Source organism: Meleagris gallopavo, chromosome 1 (assembly GCF_000146605.3).
Source record: "Meleagris gallopavo isolate NT-WF06-2002-E0010 breed Aviagen turkey brand Nicholas breeding stock chromosome 1, Turkey_5.1, whole genome shotgun sequence".
Taxonomy (NCBI): Eukaryota; Metazoa; Chordata; class Aves; order Galliformes; family Phasianidae; genus Meleagris; species Meleagris gallopavo.
The window spans coordinates 78,623,911-78,642,138 of NC_015011.2; the positions used below are offsets into that span (position 1 = coordinate 78,623,911).

Consider the following 18,228-nt stretch of genomic DNA (forward strand, 5'->3'; position numbering starts at 1 on the left):
CTTCGTACACGCGGCTAACACGGTGAGCGGGCGCGGGCACAAGATGTCCGCCGCAGGGGGACGGGATGGGATGGGACGGGACGGGCTGTGCGGGTCCCGCGGGCGCGGGGGAACTGGGATCGCTCAGCCCCTCTGCTTGGGGCTCTCGCAGAGAGACTGCGGACAGCTGTCTTCAGCGGGGCTCGGACTGCTTTGGGGTTTGTCTGTGCTCGTAAGGCTGCTGAGGAGGAGGGCTGCGGAGCAGGTGCAGCTGCAGCCGTGCGTGTGGGAGTGTCTCCTTCCCTTTGTGGGGGCTGCTGGTGTCGGTCTCTGTAGTGGCTGGCTTTGGGTCTGCTCTGCTCTGCCTCTCGTTTCGGGGTTGTACATGTTCTTATCTTGGTGTGCCACCTGTCCCGGATCTGGGAGCGATGTGTGCTTACCTCGTGAGGGATTTTGTGCCTGGGTGTAATGATCGGAATGGTTTTCGGTTCTTTGCTTCGTGGATGTGTCTGGTGCATGACCCTGGGCTTATTTCCTTTCCTGTCATCCCCCTTGGATGGAGACATAACTAAATGATCTTTAAGGTCCCCTCCAACCTATGCCATTCTGTGGTGGCCTGGGCTCCTGCACTTCACAACCCCAGGGGTTGGGACAGAGTGGCTGGAAAGCTATGTAGAGGTAAAGGACCTGGGGGTGTTGGTTGGTGCTTGACTGAACGTGAGCCAGCAGTATGCCCAGGTGGTCAAGAAGTCCAATGGCATCCTGGCTGGTATCAGAAACAATGCATCCAGCAGGAGCAGGGAGGTGATTGTTCCCCATGTTCAGCTCTGGTGAGGTGGCACCTCAAGTACCGTGATCAATTTTGGGCCCCTTGCTGCAAGAAAGACATCAAGGCCCCAGAGTGTGTTCAGAGAAAGGCAGCAAAGCTGGCGAAGGGTCTGGAGTGCAAGTCTTCTGGGGAGTGGCTGAGGGAGATGGGATTGTTCAGTCTGGAGAAGAGGATGCTCAGGAGAGACCTTATTGCTCACTACAACTACCTGAAGGGAGATTGCAGTGAAGGGGCTTAAGCTTCTTCTCCCAGTTAACAGCAATAGGACGAGAGAGAGTGGTCTCAGGTTGCACCAGGGAAGGTTCAGGTTGGATATTAGGAAATGTCTTATCAGCAAGAGTGGCGAGGCATTGGCACAGGCTGCCCAGGGAGGTGGAGTCACAGTCCCTGGAGATAAGGGTAGATGTGACACTGAGAAGCATGTTCTAGAGCAGTCCTGGGCATGACTTGATGATTGTACTCCATAATCTAATTGGTCTTTCCAGCTTTTATGGTTCTATGATTCCCAATCTCACTCTGCATGTTGCATTGCATGTAGGTTAGGAGCAATGCCTTTTCAAATAGAAACTAATTCTTACACAATGTGTGGAGCAACATATCACTTCATGTAAGTAGGAGTGGGAGCCTTGCTTCAGAGTCATGCTGGGAGCTGGGGCTGCACTCCTTTCACGTGTTTTGGAAGCTGATTCTTGGGCTATTATAGCAAGCTAGAACAAGGCTGATCTCCCTGGGACTGCTGGTATTGCTACACTGGGAACTGTGGTGTACAGAGACTGATTTCAGCTGCCTGCTACCTACATTTCTTATGCTTTTCCAAGTTGACTCAGTTTACTTCTGGAAAGATGTTAACAGAGATAAATTAAATGATAATAAGCTTCTACCTTATCCAATGTTTGCATAATGCTCTGAGCACTGGTGGGAGCTATGTAGATGCCTCTTAACAGTGCTGCAGCCTGCAACTGCAGGCTTTCTGGAGCTGTCAGGGAAGAAAAAATGAATGTTCCTGTTGGATAGCCAAGAGAATACAGTCTTTATGATTCTATAAATGTGCATGAGGTGGGAAAAGCATTTCAGATTAGTTTTCTGGCCTGAAATACAAGTGCGTGCTCTGCAGGGTGCTTGGAGACTCTAGCAATTGTGAGTGTATTTAGCATTCCTTGTCTCATGAGAAAGATGCCCTGGTCAAAGCTATTGCAAATCAATGTTTCTGCTTACCTTCTTCTAGGCTTTTGGACAGATCTTGTTACTGCCGCTTTTACTAAGGTAAGAGGGGAGCGTTATCTCCTCCAAGATTGTTCCGTATTAAAAGTTACCTGAAATGACCTTTTTAAAGAGGGAAGTCTCATAATGAGTGAAGAGTGAGATTACTTCACAGTTTGCTTACTAGATTTTTTTAACTACTCTGGTTTTCATGACCCTTTACCAGAGGAAATTAACCATTTTCCACACTCAAGCAGGCTCATAGAAGCTAAATTCACCAGGTTGTCTCTTTGCTCTTCGATGCTCTTGCTAAAGAGCAGTCTTTCTTTCAAAGCTTGTGGATGTGAAAATCTGCAGTGTTCACCACCAGCAGTGGTGAAATTGTAGTATTGGGAAAATGAGACCAGGCACAAAGCTCAGAGTTTTTAATGTGCTCTTTTTAAAAGAAATTCATCATTTATGAATAACATTCTGTCGTGCTTATGTTTTTCTTCAGAAACTGAGCTTTCAAGTGTGCATTGTGCTACAAGCTGCTGAGGTGCCAGGAACCTCAGGCTCACTCTTGACATGCATATGTTGCCTGCAGTTGGGTGATCACCTGTGCAGATTGCAGGATATTAAACATGCATGGTTCCGCAGAATTTTTACTTTGGGTATGGGCTTTTTAAGTAAAGGAAACCCAGACAACTGTCACAGCTGTTATGCAGAAGGTCATTTCTTAACATCTATGATAGGACCTGGATTTCCTTACTTCATTGCGTTACTCCAAGCCCTGAACTTGTGCTGATCCAATTCCCATTACATTTGGTTGCAAACAAATTGTATTGAGGCAGGTCATGGATTAAGTCTGAAGAGTTGCCAGCTTTAGCAGGCTTAGTGCTTGAATGTATGGCTCATGCTGCTTTCTTCTCTTCTCCTCTCCTTTTCTGTCTTTTTCGGTCTGTGGGTGATATATCTGATTAGAGTGAATGGGAAAACTTTCAGCAGTTCTTTCCCAGCTTGGATTTATGGAGGCTGGCTGGCTTTATGTCGAAAGGTGGGAGGCTCTGTTAAGCAAGCGGGATAGATTTGGTGCTGCCTTCGGCAAGGCTTTAGGAAGGTGTGAAAGATTATTTTGTAACTGTTGCAACTCCCTGCTGTGGGAGCAGACTGCTACAACAAAATGTTCTTGGGTAAAATTCATTTGGAACAGTATGGAAAAATTAGTCATGGAGGAGCTTGCATCTTCCAGCACTCTCTCTCTCTTGCAGGCTGAACAACTTCTCCCTCATGCGTTCTCTTGACATTCATGAAGATCCCACGTTTATCCCAGAGGTTGCTGCAGAGGTTACGGAAGACAAGTCTGAGACTAAAAGCACTTTGGATATCATCAAGCAGCTGATAGATACAAGGTGAGTGCGGGTTGGTTAAGAGTGGAGTGAAAGAACACACACACACTCCATGATATTAGGAGGAAACAGTCATTGTGAGTCATCTGGATTAAAATCTCTTTCCATGACCACAGAATTTGACAAAACAAATAGTGCTGTTAGATCTCTCCTTTCGTAATTTATAAATTATGAGTAGTTAACATGCAGTATTAACTAGCTAGCTAGCTTCAGGCAGACTGCTTTGCTCTGGTTGCACTATTAGAGTAGATACACTTAGTGGCTGGCTACTTGATGCATACGTCCCTTACGTGAATTTACAGGTGTGCTGTTTCTTATCTGCAATGTATTTCAAAGAGAAAAGAGATTGCTGGGAGGAGAGAAGAAACTAAGGTACAAAACAAACAGTTCACAAGAAATCAGGTTTTGTTACTTAGGTTGCTTGGAGAATGGATTGTTTAGCTTCTTAACTGGAGCCTGTGCATGATTAAACCCCATCACATTAGGGGTGAAATGTTACCGGGACATCCCATTTCTATCCAGAATCTGATGCTGAGGTGAAGGCAGCAGGACTGCTACGAATGCTTTCCCCATGTGGTTTTGTTCTTAGCTGTGGGTCTGTCTAATAGTTACTGAAGATGTCTGTGTGCTTTACCAGTGTCTGAGGGAGTAGGTTCTTTGCATATGTCTGAGTTTTTAGCAAGACAAAGTCTGCTTCCTGCTTGAGTTCTTAAGTTAGGGCAAGGGAAATCATTTAATTCCTTCAGTGTAGAGGGAAGGATATGTTTCCTGCACACACTGGTCAAGGTGAGTGCAGCCTTCTGGTTCTTATGTCCTCAGCTCTAACAATGGTATATTGAGTACTACAGGGCAGAATACTTGAATCTAACTTCTTCCCTGCGTAGCGCATGATGATGCCATGCACTGTCCTGCTCCAGGATATGGCCTCTGAGTTGGGTGATGATATGGGGACATTACAGGAATAGTAACTGTAGCCAGTTGTTTTAATCATTCTGTATTCATCCTACTGTGATGAGGAATGGATCTATTTGTCAAAAGTCAGAGCTGCTGACTTTGTTTCTAAGCAGTTTGATGTGAATTCCCATGTGTGCTGCATAGCACCTCTTCCCCATCCCACACCAGACACTGGATGTGCTGCTGGCTGTGTTGCCAATGGACAGAGTCAGCACCAAGGTCAGAGATACCAACTTAAAGAAGCGTGTTTATCTTCTCTTATGTTTAAAGGTGAAATGATACAAGAATAAAACAGAATGTGGTAATTCACCTAACCGTTACTACATAAGATTGACTACAGTGATGAAGAACTATAGTGGTTAAGAAAGATACATCATCAATTGCCTTAATACTTCACCGTCATCCAGATCCACAGTTGCTGGGGAGCCCTGTTTGTAGCGAGGATTTGGAGAGCCTTTCCCAGCAACTGTCCACTTGTAGATGAGGTCTCCAACCTCGCTGGAAGAAGGTCCAGCTTTTATATTGTTGAATAAACACATTTACATGGCAGTTAGGTGGAAACATCTGGTTTCATTCTCCCTTTTTGGATTCCACCTCAAGGCTGGCGAGGGCTTAAAGAGAAACCAGGGAAGTTTGTGTACTAGTAAGCCTTGACACTATGCTTCTAAACAAGGAAGGGTTAATACATTCTCATAATGCTTTATCTAAGCTACATCTCTTGCTAATGAGACATTTTGTTCAAGATGCATGTTTTGCTAATGGTTGGATACTGATGATAATCTTACAACTTTGGGTTGTAAGATTCATCTAGAGGTCAACTTTGGTTGAAGGCCTACTGTTCAGGCCTTAGTACTTCACTGAATCAAACCTGGGATAGATGTCTTGAAAGTGGGTTTATGGGTATATTCCAGCTATTCTGTAATGCTCCAGTGGTGAATAGCAAATATAAACCTGGAATAAATTTTGAAGAATCTAAGGATTGTTTTATTGCAGTAGAAATGTGAAACAACTAAAATGTATCAAGTCTGACCACTTATTGCTGTGGTACCCTTAATGTACGTTGTGTGTTGAACTTGTGCAATAAGCATGAGCTAAAATGCTTAGGCTTGCAGTCCCAACAATGACCTGGGAGTGAGCAATTCCTGCATTGAACAGAAGGTCTGAACAGAGGTGACCTTGACATTTCAAAGTTGCCCTTTCAATCCTTTCTTTGTAGGCCTGATTCTGCCAGCCATGGGTTTAGCTTCAAAGGGATCAAAGACTACCTGGACTGTTACTGGTGAGTGAAATTATAGCCTGGGAGCAACTTGTTTCTCTTGTTCCCCAGCTGTGGACTGCTACTGTTCCACAAACTCTCAGGCATCTCCTTGTTAGGATTGTCCTTAAGGTACCACTGTTTAGCTTCATCCTTTGCAGTCCTTTCCCTCAGATAGAATAACAAAGGAAAGCCAACCGAGGAGCCTGCATAACTCTTAAAAAGCCTGCAAGGTTATTTAAATACTATTTGTCTTGACCGTCTCTATTTGGGAGAGATTTCTACATACCTTGATTGCCCAAATGAGTGAGGAAGTGAGAAAGGTTCATATGGATGGAGCAAGTTGCACGTACTGTAGACCTCTGAAGAGTCCCTTAAATCCCCAGCTGCTTGTGTTCTTAAGAACAGTGTGACTGCTTTTACCCAGTCAAGGTGCCCAGCTCAGAAGGAACTGTAAGCACATAATTGACTCCAAAGTTCTGTAACCTGTTGGCTGCTGGGTAACTCGTGGCTGCCTTTGGAATGTGTGCCATATCTGGAGCACACAAATAAATCCTGCCATGTTCCTGTCATGTGTTTCGCAGGGGTCACCCCTTTCAGTGAGCTGTGACCTTGGAGCAAATGGGTGGCACTACAGTGTGGTGTTATAGATCCATTCTAACTAGGCTTTTGTGTCAGCCAGAGGCAGATCTGGCCTCTTCTCTTAGTGCACGGTACTGGCAGTTTCATAGCCTTAGGTTTTCTAAAGCTTGAGGGCAATCTGTAAAGGCTGTCAGCTTTCCTGCCCTGTTTTTCCTAGTGTTTCAGGAATATCTGGGTAAGTCTCCTATCTCTTGCCCCTACTCTGAGGGTTGGGAGAGTGCTGTGTAGGCAAGTACTCCTTTAGAGAAGGATGTCTCCTGTCCTGATGCAATCACATGGAAATCATCACCACACACACATTGTCATACATTTAGTGATTACAACTGTGATTGCAACTGCCTTCTTGCTACATGATAGACAAACCCATTGCATGGATATGGTGTGGGGGGGGTCTTATAATGAGGTCCCAACTTTTGTCCTGTAGGAGTGGGAAGCTGACGCCATCTCAAGTAGCAAAGAACATCATTGCTGTTCTGGAGGACTGCGACAAATCCACGCCCCCACTCAGAGCAATAGTGCAATGGGACCAGGAGCAAATAATGCTGGTAATGTCTGTTAGGAAAGGAGCCTCTGCCACCACAAAAGCAGTAGGAAGGGCAGAGGTTCTTCTGATCTATTACACAGAAAAATATGTACACTTTTGCTTCTTTCTTGTGTAAAGGACTACAAAAAGTTTGCTTCCTTTCCTGCAAAAAGAGGCAGCATTAGGGCAATTTGTTTCCTACTGGACAACTATTTTTCTATTTTTAAACCAGAATTATTGTGCTTATGTGGCATCTGTCAGCATGGATTCTTCCAGGCAGTATTTTCCCACCATCATACAGTGGAAGAAGAAAACTTGCATAGTTCGGCTTGTCAGCAACCTGGCAAAGCTATTTGTGGTATCTGTTATTAAACTTGTAATGACTTGCAGTTCAACTCTGTCATATACATTTTCTTCCTCTGTGTAGATGGCCGAGGCCTCCACTGCTCGTTACAGGAATAAATGTCCCCTGTCTTACCTGGATGGCATCCCAGTGTGCCTGAAAGAAGAGTTCAAAGTGGTGAGTTTCCTTGTCTAGCTGTCAGCTCATGCTGTAAGAGATCAAGCAGGAGAGCTTATTGTAACAAGTTTTTAAAGCCATCTCCTCAGCAGAAACATGTATTTGTAATATAAGAGGTAGATGAGCATAGTGAACAGGATTAACAAGTTTTGCCAAGTGAAGACAGATCTTGAGTATGACAGACGTTTTCCTTATCTTGTACGAATCTCTGTATTCCACGCAGAATAGAGGGTGGTGGTGGGAAGCAGTCCCTCTTCTGATGAAATGAGTGTGTATAAAAGCATCTGTAGCAGTGGGCGTAACTGCCTGGGCTTCTCTGGCACTGATTCTAGCATAGCCTCCATCTCTCATTGCTGCAAAGGATATACTTATAGCAGAAATATGAAAGTTACACTGAAGGTCTCCACCCACGGTGGGCTGTGAGTTGGCAACTATTGAATATTTCTGGCAGTGCCATTAAACTGTTGTGGACTCTGGAGAGACCTATCGCTTAATTGTCGGGGAGAGTACTTAGCACACCCTGAAGTTGAGTCCATCTGGTATTTTGGCATCCATCTAATCTCAGTTTCAAAGCACTGCAGTTTTGAAACGCTGCAGCTCCTTCCACAAAAAGTGGAAAATAGAGCTGTATGCTGTGGGGCCAGGGTTGAATGTTCTGTGTCCTGTGAGCATAGCAATTACACTACTGTAGAGAGATGGACTTTTCTGTCCATCTGTTTGTCTCTGCCCCTCTATATTGTAGTGTTAAAGGGACTCCTTTGCATATGAGAATGACCCAACAGCGAAGAGTTAAGGATCTCTTATAACAGGAAACAACACAAGACAAGATGAAGAGCAAGGCTTCCTGGTCCTGACTTAATTCAGTGGGTCCTAATGTCTGGAATTGGTTGTGGAGCTGAAACGTGCACATGAAGTACACACAAGTGCCTGCCCACCTTTCTGGGTTTTATAATGAATAACGAGGTGTTTTCTTGCTAAGGTACCCTACTATCACCGAGTAGGAACAGTGTACCTTGGGACAGAGCCTGAAACAGAAGATGCCACTGTGGCCAAGAAGCTGCGAGAGGCTGGAGCTGTGATTATTGGGGTCTCAAACATGCATGAACTAGGGACTGGAACAACCGGTTGCAACCCTAATAGGTAAAAATCCCCTCCTTCTCTCTCTGCCTTAGGCTCTAGAAAGACCTACAAGTCTGTCCAGACAGGGAAGGGTACAAAAGTAGGGCAAGCATGTAACAGTAAAACTGACTGAAACACCTCATGCATGGAGAACCACGTGGATCTGAAAACCTAGCACTGAAGATTTGAGGTTCAGAGTAGCTGTGGAAGCCTGAAGACTCCTGAAACCAAAGGCAAGAGAGGATCCAAGTCATTCTGGGTAAAGAGTTGGCTTTGCAAGGCCTTACATGACTTGAAGGTATGAATCATAGATATTTACGGGATGAACCATAGACAGAAACAATGACGGAAAACAATAGAGTCCTCATGCACAGTCACAAAAATGGCTGATGGCCAAGAATTATGAGAAAAGGTACAATCGGCTTAGGAGAAACTTAGTGTTTTAATTTCCTAACTAAAACAAGCTCGCTATAATTTCCTTTACCTTTGTGAATTTTCCAGCTATAGCAGGCTAAGAACTGCTCTGTCAGAGCAGTGGTTCTCACAGCCTTTATAAGCTGTCTGCAGATCCACTCTTTATCAATGTGCAGCTGGATGGAAGTGGGGCTCTCCCACAGCTACAACAAAATGCATGACCTGTGTGTGGTCTGCTGCCCCAGCTGGATACCCGGCCACTGGGCAGGTCTCCTTGGTGCCTCAGGACTGTGGTCACACTGAAGAGTTTGGAATAAAGAGCAGAGCTGGGAACACCAACTTGCTTGTGGTTCTGTAAGAACTGGTGGTCAGTGACTGCCCCATTTTTCTGGCATTGCATAATGCACTGTGGTATGCAGTAATGGAACAGTGTAGTCACAACCAGAAGAGGTGGAACAGCATCTTTTCTGTTGCTTTGAATCTCTTCCTTTTGGATAGGCTGCTAATGATATTGATTGCACTCTGAGGCAGAATTATTTTTCTTTCTCATTTTGTAGGGACGTAGCACTACCTGGGTTTCTTTACTGGTGTTTCTCTACTAAGAGATCTGAATCCCTGAGCTATGTTTCTGGATCTTTTTCTTCCCTATAGTATACTTGGTGCTTCCTAGGAAAAGTTTCACCACTGTTTGTCTGCCCCAGGTACCACAAGATCCCTAGGAATCCCTACAAGCCCAACCATTTCACAGGTGGGAGCTCCAGTGGGTCGGCAGCAGCTGTAGCAGCAGGTAGGTGTTTCTAAACTGAGCCAGAGGGTGGTGGGAGGCAAGTTCTGAGCATCAGGTGTTCAGATTTCATGAAGGGGTTAGAAGAGAGGGAAGTCCTAGATAAACAGAGAGCTCTGTCTGCTATCATGGCTACAGGTGGTGGTAGAATGAAAGGGGCATAACATTTGTCTCTGATCACAGACCAATGCTTATTTTGTTTTTGTAGGTCTCTGCCCAGTGGCTATTGGCACAGATGGAGGTGGCTCTGTGAGGATTCCTGCTTCGTTCTGTGGTGTGGTGGGGCTAAAAGGTAGTGCCCTTTAATCTTGGTGGGTGTGTATGTCTTCTGTACTGTATCAGGGTGCCACAAACAAAGACAGGCTGAATCCATTAATTCTTGCTATTTAAAATTCAACCAGAGAAACTCTGGAGGAGAGCATTCTGAGAGTCACGTGGGTAAGACTGGCGAAGTGACAGTAGACTCAGTACTGACCATGGAACAGACATTGAGGAAAAACTAACTTCTGTACGTTTATCAAATGCTAAGCAAAACTTGCACGCTGCTTTTCTTTCTATCCTCTCATCCTCCTTCTGTCTTCCTCTCCTGGGAGACGTTCACAATGTAGTTGGGTATCTGTAGTGAACTAGTGCAAAGCAGCTCCACCTATAATGGATTTCCATTATCCCAATTATATGGAGAGGTTGCTGCTCAGATTTGTGCCTGGTAAATTAGACGTGGTAATAGGCTTGTATCAAACCAGCATGTAGCCATTCCCTTATCTCAGATGTGCAAGAAGTAGCAATGCAGTTTCTACAGTAAGAATTAACGTCATTAAGGGGAATGGATCAAGGACGTAAGAAGTGCACAGGACATTGTCTACAGTGTGGTAGGTGGCAAAGCAGGTGAAGCCATCATCACTCAGAAGAGAAGTTGGGTTTTTGGAATGGTTTAGCATTCTGAAAGATCTCTGTTGCTTTGTGGGACCAGATACTCAACCATTACCCTGTTTTACTATCTTTCACACATGGCCAGCTCCATTATCACATTATAATTCATCTGAGGAAGGTAACAATGATAACTAAAGTGTGACTGGGCAGAAAATTGATAAGAATGTTTGCGGAATACAGTTGGTGCTAGGCATGAAGCCTCACTGGTGAAGAGATTGAGATCTTGCAGAGCTTGGTATTTCTTCCTGTTGACAATTCTGCCTGTACAAAAGAGGGTATTGAAAGATTGGAGCTCTGAAACAGCAGGCCTAAAAGTGGCTGGATTGGGTGCATTACTTACTGTCTCATCTGGGTGGACCAGAGTCTTACCAGTGAGTGCTTGTGTGTAAATAACTGCCCGTTTCTTTTGCTCAAGGTACATTTGGGCGGATCAGCGGTCACGGCAGCCTCCCACTCTCTTATTCCACAGTCAGTGTAGGTAAGAGAACTTGTACTCCTTTTCAGGGACCTCTCTATTTGTTGCCACCGGGGAGGCAATCTGGGCCTACAGAAGAAGGATGCTATTTACTCCTTGCCATGTTTTCATAACCACTGTCTCTATTACAGGTCCTATCTGTACCTCAGTGGCAGATGCAGCCATTGTTTACAGTATTCTTGCTGAGCCAGATCCGCTCTATCCATATGGTAGGTGAGCCCACTCCCTCCCTGAAGCCAAGTGCTCTGCCTTCCTATGGGCATCCTAGATAAACAGAGGAACTCTTGCTTGTTCCCTGCAGGACTAAAGCAACCCAAAGCAACCCTGTCAGATATGTGTGCTCCTGACCTGAAAGGCTTAAAACTGGGAGTGGATTGGACGTTTTTTAAGGTGACTATTCTATCCCTTTCTTCCTGATGCTTTGCAGAATTAAGTTTTGTAGGAATTCAGTGCATTCAGTGTTCTCTTGCCTTTCATCATTCTTATACTTAGTCCTATAACTGGAGGGCAATACAGGGTGAAAGCACCCACTTTTCCTAAGGCAACCTTTTGAGTAGAAGCCTGTTGAAGGTAGGAGTAAAGGTAACGACTACATTTCATGGCAGTGTGCTTTCTCATAGCACTGTATTTATTGTAAGTGATGCTTCTGAATTGATTCCGAAAGGGAATTAGTTTAAAAACAAATGAGGAGAATTACCATATCTATTTGGTGACAGTGGTGTATTTACTGAATAGTATTTTATCATCCCCATGTAGAAATTGGTCACAAGTTTCTTGTCACAAGTTTGCTTGGCAGTTGTAATACAGCTCCACAGACATGCCCAGGATTTCTTCCCTTTGAGGAAAATAAGTTCGTTTTTGACTTTGCCCCAGTGTAGAGAAATGTCCTCTCCTCTGAAAGAGGAGACCATTCCTTTTTTATAGGGGAATGCCCTGCAAGTTGTTCTCTTGAAACAGATGGCCTAAGGCAGTTCAGGGAGGCTGTTTCCCTGCCATTAGAGACAGGAGTAAGGAAGACCTGAGGACTAAAGTTCTGTGAGTGTGCTCGCCAAGAAGAGGAGAGTTGTTACCCAAATCTGCTCAGTTCTTTCCTCTTGTTCTCTAGGCATGTGATGCAGAAATCCTGTCCGTCTGTGAGAAAGGTAAATAGCAAAAGTTTCCAAGTCTCTTAATTTGCCTAAAGTCACAGTGTCACTTGGTGTTTCCTCTCGTGGATGCATTAATGAGAACTGGCCCGCTGTCCTTAAAGGCAGATGCTTAAAGAAGTCTGACTGGACAGACAGCAGTAGCTTTGTACTAGGGAAGCCCTCCTGACTGCTGAGGGTTAAAAAGCTCAGCAGTTGCAGGCTTGTCAGGTTACAATGGAAGAATACAGTTCAGTGTGCTAAGCCTCTGTCTGTATAAAGACAGATCTGTGCACAGTAATAGTTACTCTGCAAGCTTTAAGGGTAAAAGACTTCTAAGGGAGGGACTTGTTTCACAAGGTTATATTCAGTGGGGAAGACAGCTAGGATTTTATGATGTATTTAGTCCTCTGATATTTCCTTGAAATCAGCAAAATGCTGCCTTTGGGGTGGCTTTGTGAGATTTTAGACTGAGCAAAATTGAACATGGTGAGTTGGGGGAGAGACTACAGTGCCTTGCATAATGGATGGCCTCTTGTGCATTGGAACTGAGATAGCTCACAGTACTCAGGCTTTGTTTGCCTGAGTTCCCTTCAGCTTCCTTATTTCCAGCTCTTAAAACTCATGCTTCCACATGTGTAGAGTTTTCTTAGGAGAGATGTACCACAAACGTGGGTATTTTTGAAGATGCTGGAGTCAAAGAAAGAAGAGAGTTCTTTTTAATCTGCAGAAGATTCACTTTTTAGCAAAGTCCTGGTGTTTGACCTTGTTAAAGTGCATCAGGATTTGATGAACCCGTATTGTTGACTTGATCTCTGAGTATGCAGAGGTTTTTTCTATCATTATACTTCAGAAGAGGCTTTGAATGGGTTTCTCCTGATGCTAAATAGCTGCTTCATGCTGATTGAATGCCAGTCATATCACGTTCTCAGCAAAGTATTATCAGAACCATCTTTACTGTCTGGGTTAACTGAAGGCTAAAGGGAGAAGGTGAACTTGCCCAAAATGTAATTGGTAATTTTAGAATCTGTTCATAAGCCTCTACCTCTGCCCTGTTGGAGCACTGAGATCTAATTGGGCCTAAGATTTTTACCTATGAGAAGAGGTGGCAGCAGTCTGCATGCTGCATTATGCACTAAAGATCTTGCCTTGTAATGGCAAATGGGGTCTCTGACTTTACAAGGGGAAGTGTTTTCTCAGCCATTCAGTGAAGTTTGGGGAGGAAACTCACAGATGCTGTCTGTGTGTTACCTGTTCTGCACTCAGCTATGGAGTACCTGCAGAATTTGGGAGCGAGCGTGGTTGAAGTATCTCTTCCAGAGATGGAGGAAGTGAAAATAGCCCATGCTATCTGCATTCTCAGTGAGATGAGGGACTTCCTGCAGCCTGACTTCAACAAACATTTCCAGGAGATGGTAAGTAACAGCAGCTTGGATCAGTGGCAGTAGTTGTCATGGCAGATGCAGAACGGGTGTCTTGCACTGTTGAGAAACCTGGGGCTCTCCTGCTTTCTCAATGAAAAACCACCTGCTGGATGACTTCTGATATCAGAGAGTAGACCTGGGAGAGAACTCCTGGGCTATTGCACTCAGTTTCTTGCTGTTGTTGACTGAGCACACCTGAGTCCCTTCAAAGTGTTACGTGCGAGGTGAGACTCTTCCAGTCAGCATGGAAGGCTATTAAAGCATGCAGAGGTCTGAACTACAGCTCCTAGGGAGACACTTAAGCTTGATGGCAGGATGAAGGTGGGAAAGGTGGGGAGAAAGAGAGTCAGGAAGCTGCTTACCTAAGGCTAGAATATATGATTAACAAGCCTGGTGCAAGGAGAGCTGAGACTATTTTCTCTTTCAGAATTTGGAGACTCGGGCTAGCCTGGCTTTGGGTTCCCAGTTCACCGCTCTGGATTATATTACGGTGAGAACATACTGTGGTGAAGGCTGAAGGGGAGGCAATGAAATTGCAGAAGTGGGATAGACATTTCTCTTAAGCTCCCTGTACACATGGGAAGACAACACTCAGCTGTGGGGAAAAAAGGAAATGATTTTGCAGAGAAGGTGGGCAAAATGGTGGGGTAGTGCGGAGAATGTGACATCTGGGCTGACGTACTGCATGTTGATTCCAAAACACAGCAATAGTGGTTGTTTTTTTTTGTTTGTTTGTTTGTTTTATTGCAAAGACATGAGCTCACACGGGCAGAGGCAGTTGCCTTTGGAGATGAGCCTTGTGAACCAAGACAGCCTAGTCAGACAGTAATCTCTCTGCTTGCAGGCAAATCGACAGAGAACTCGCAGCATGAGGTTTTTGCGAGAGATCTTCACCACTGTGAACTGCATACTTACACCAGGTACTGGCAGTCTTGGCCAAAGGGCTGCTTCCCGTCGAGAACAGTCACTCCATTAGCTCTTCCTCTCCAGTTTAAAGAGTGTCACTTTTGTGCAAGGACTTTGTCGTGCCTTGCAGCTCTGAAAGAAAACGAGGCCTGGTTAGAATGACTGCTGTGTATTTCTATACTTGCTGCCTGTATGTAAGGCAGTCACAAAACTCCCTTTTGGTTTTTGGAACTGAAGGTGCAGAGTCAGCAGTTACACAGAAGAGACGAGACGTCTACCTACATACATAGAAATAGAAAACTGCTCAATTCATAAGTCCCAGTGACTTGATTATGTTCTGGGGAGGGGGAAGGAGCTTGCATGAGGAATTTAGATGAAAAATGGCATTAAGGAACTGAACTGTTTCTTGGTGACTGCCTGCAGACTGACTCTTTCTTTGCTCTTTAAGCACCAGATTAGGTTGACCAGTAAAGCTGTAGAACCTTCATCCTCAATGCTGACCCTCCTTGAGCTGGAGGGTTGGACAAGATGGCTTCTAGAGTTCCCCTCCAACCTCAACCATTCTGATTCCTCAACAGCTGTTGCTTCCACTGCCCCGAGAATCCACGAATCTGACCTTCTGACTGGCAGCAGCAATATTTCATTCACAATGAGGTCTATGAGGTAAGAAGATTTGCTGCTTGCACTTTGCAAACAAAAAATTTGGCAACAGCTGTGGACTAGGTGTACAAACTCAAGGAGTTCAGACTGTAGAGTAAGGGAAGATCAATCCTAGCTGCTTCTCCCCAGAATAGGCTGACTTTGCTTCTGCCCCAGGGCAGGAGTGCTGATGACAGCTTTTCCCCCAGGTTCATGCAGCTTGGTAACTTCACTGGGATTCCAGGCCTCGTCGTTCCTATCGGTTATTCTACTGCTGGGCTTCCAATTGGCTTCCAGGTAAGCAGTGGCTATTGTGAATGCTGGGTCACAAAATCCACAGCTGGCTCTGCCCTGAACCCCTTTAACCAAGTTCTTGGTGCCAGCACAATTGAGGAGTTGCCAGATACTATTAAGGAATTTTTAACTTCTGGGTGAGGAGGTTTGCCTCAAAGAGTAACTCACTTCTGAATGCCAGGTGGACTCTTCAGACATCTGGAGATAGGTTTCTCCTTGTCCACTGCAATCAGTACCCATTATTTATCGCTGCTCTTTCTTTTCCTTATGTCTGAGTTTGGTAATTTCTTTCTTGCTCTTTTCCCTCTGAAAATAGGTCTGATGTAATTGGAAGTACCATGTTTTAATAAAGTCACCGAGCTCCCTTTTTCCCAAACAGAGCAGTGCCATACTTGCTAGAATAAAAGGGAGAAGCATGTGTCGTCTTGGCGCTGCTGGGAAATAATTTTGGCCATGTTTTCCTGGGCTTTAATCACTGTATGTGATGATACTACTTTTTTTTTTTTTTCTTCTTCTTTTTTCTGTCTCCCTCTTCTTGCAGGTCATGGCAAAGTGGTGGGATGAAGCTGTTCTTCTGAGGATTGGCCTGAAGCTAGAGCAGTTTCGTCACCAGACCAAAAAACCAACCATTCATTACGACATCCTTGCATGATGGAATGATTAAGATGGGGAACGAGTGTTCTTTTTCTCCTTGTCTGACCTGGCCAAATACTAGAGTGGATTTGTTTTCAATGTTTAACTGAATGAGGTTAGCAGCAGACCCATGGGAGAAATGAGGAGGAAGACTGTTAAAAGCAGGCGTTGTTGTTGAGCAGACATCAATTCTGCTCTCTGTTCATTCTTGGATGGTCCAGCTCATAGTGAGGAGACCAACTGTACTAGCTTGTTCCTCACTGTGTTTCTGCCAACAGGGGAACCTGCAAGTATCTTCTGCAACCTTTTTCCACATCAGGGTTCCATGTAAAGATGGGAGACAGCTGCGGCTACGTGGCTGTGTGTGGAAAGCCACAGTCTCTAAACCTTAAACCTCTCACAAAACTCCTCCTGCTGTTGAATTAAACAAAGGTACCGTTTTGAGAGAGAATGGGGCAGTTTCCCTTAAAATAGCATGCCTAACTCCTGTGGAAGAAGGAAGATCCTAACACATCTGTACTAACGGAAGAGTGTGATAAGCCCCTTAGTTAAGATAGTCCCTCATGGCAAAATGGAAGGCATGTAGGTATGGAAATGTTATTGTTTTTCTCCCTCGTGCTGCAAACAGTGTAAAGTCAGTCTGACTTGTGCAGAGAATGAGTGTATTCACTGCATGAGCAGTCTTACCCACCTACAACCTTACATGCAAGGGGAGGAAAACTCAGAGCATGACCGTTCATCAATTCTGTGACCTGAAGCCTTTGTTTGGGGGTTTTGGCCCTCTGTTGCACTGTTGGCAAACGTCTGCATTCCCTGAGCTTTGAGAGCCTCTTCTCTCCCACTAGTTGCCTAAGCAATAAGCCTTCTACCATATAGCAGTCCCAGCGGAAGACGCTACCTGGTAATGCCATAAAATAGCTCTGCAAGAGCCAGCTGTATTTAAGCAATTTGTGTGGTACTAAAAGCGGAAGTGTTACTGAGCTGCCACAAGAGTAGACCTTGGGTGCAGGAAACGAGTTGCATGAAGCCACAGTGCAGCACAGAGCCAACCTCCTTTTGTCACATGTACTTCTGGAAGTAATCAAGGTAGAAAAAGATGAGGTTGTGTTATATAAAGTATGACATCACAGCAAGAACAGCTGGAGAAGGCTCTACTTGTACAGGAGCAGGCCCTAAAGCCACACTAGTGTTTCAGTGAAAGTTCCCATCTCGTGTCTTGCTTGCACCACTGTGGCCACATCAAAGATTGGAGAAGACCTAAGAGTATTCCAAAATGAACCTAAATGATGAGCTTTAGTTGGCTTATGGTTAACGCTTAGATATATCTTGTTTCCCACCTCACCAACTATCAAAGAGAAATTGGGCTCCTGATTTGGCTGTGGGAGAAGCTGTCTTAGAGATGGGAATGAAATATTGAATTCTTACTTAGTTTGGAAGGAAAGAAGGAACAGAAAGTAGCTGCAGTTTTTCCCGAATTCAGTACAGTTGGTTTTGTTTTTAATTATACATATCCACTCTTAAAACAGAGGTAGCACTTTACTAATGCTTAAAGGTTCCAGTCAGATAGCGTCTGAATGGAAGAATGCTGTATTACCCTCTTCATAAATACTTGAGTTAAAGCATCAAGATCAGCTGCTGCTAGCATCCACAGTTAGTTAATGATGGTTGATATCATGTCTTTCATCTTCAAGTCCTTCGTGATACTGCCATAAATGTTACTTCATTAGATTCTACTGTAGTTCAACTTTATGAAGAACAGATTATTAAAAATATTTCCTCTACTGTTAGTAACTTCTTAAATACTTGAAATAGCTAAAACATTGCCAAAATGCACTGTATGGCAGTAGGAGAGCTGGTAAGTCTGACAAGAATCAATTTCTTCAGGAACACCTCTGATTGAAGGAATACGCTCTAATTTAGTGCAATTACTCAAGGTAGTAGAGATGGCAATATGAAAGTGATACCATCTTTAGAGGTTAGGCTATTTCAAATCCTTTTTAAGTGATACACTGCCTTAAAATTATTTCAAGATTTAGTTCGTTCTCTGGGTGGAGTTGGCAACCTCAAGTTGCTATGAAGAGGAAGAGGGGCTAAAGCAAAGAAGGGTTTACTCAGAATACATACTTGTATGCTGCTAGCCTTGGAAAGGGAACTGAAAGCTTTTGCTGATCAACAGCAACATACTCTGCTGTTCAG

General features: G+C 44.5%; 1 protein-coding gene across 1 annotated transcript; it reads left to right on the forward strand.

Annotated features, from left to right (window-relative positions):
• Positions 1–4: 4 nt before the first annotated feature.
• LOC100547402 (fatty acid amide hydrolase-like) lies at positions 5–17,819 on the forward strand (the record flags this gene model as incomplete). Its single annotated transcript, XM_003202720.3, has 19 exons — positions 5–22; positions 2,034–2,071; positions 3,259–3,399; positions 5,567–5,629; positions 6,672–6,792; positions 7,198–7,290; positions 8,270–8,430; positions 9,525–9,610; positions 9,816–9,899; positions 10,953–11,015; positions 11,144–11,221; positions 11,314–11,402; positions 12,118–12,154; positions 13,403–13,551; positions 13,988–14,050; positions 14,405–14,480; positions 15,045–15,129; positions 15,315–15,402; positions 15,941–17,819. Coding segments are annotated over 19 exons (1,644 nt in total), but the record flags the coding sequence as incomplete, so codon positions are not given.
• Between the last annotated feature and the right edge of the window lie 409 nt (positions 17,820–18,228).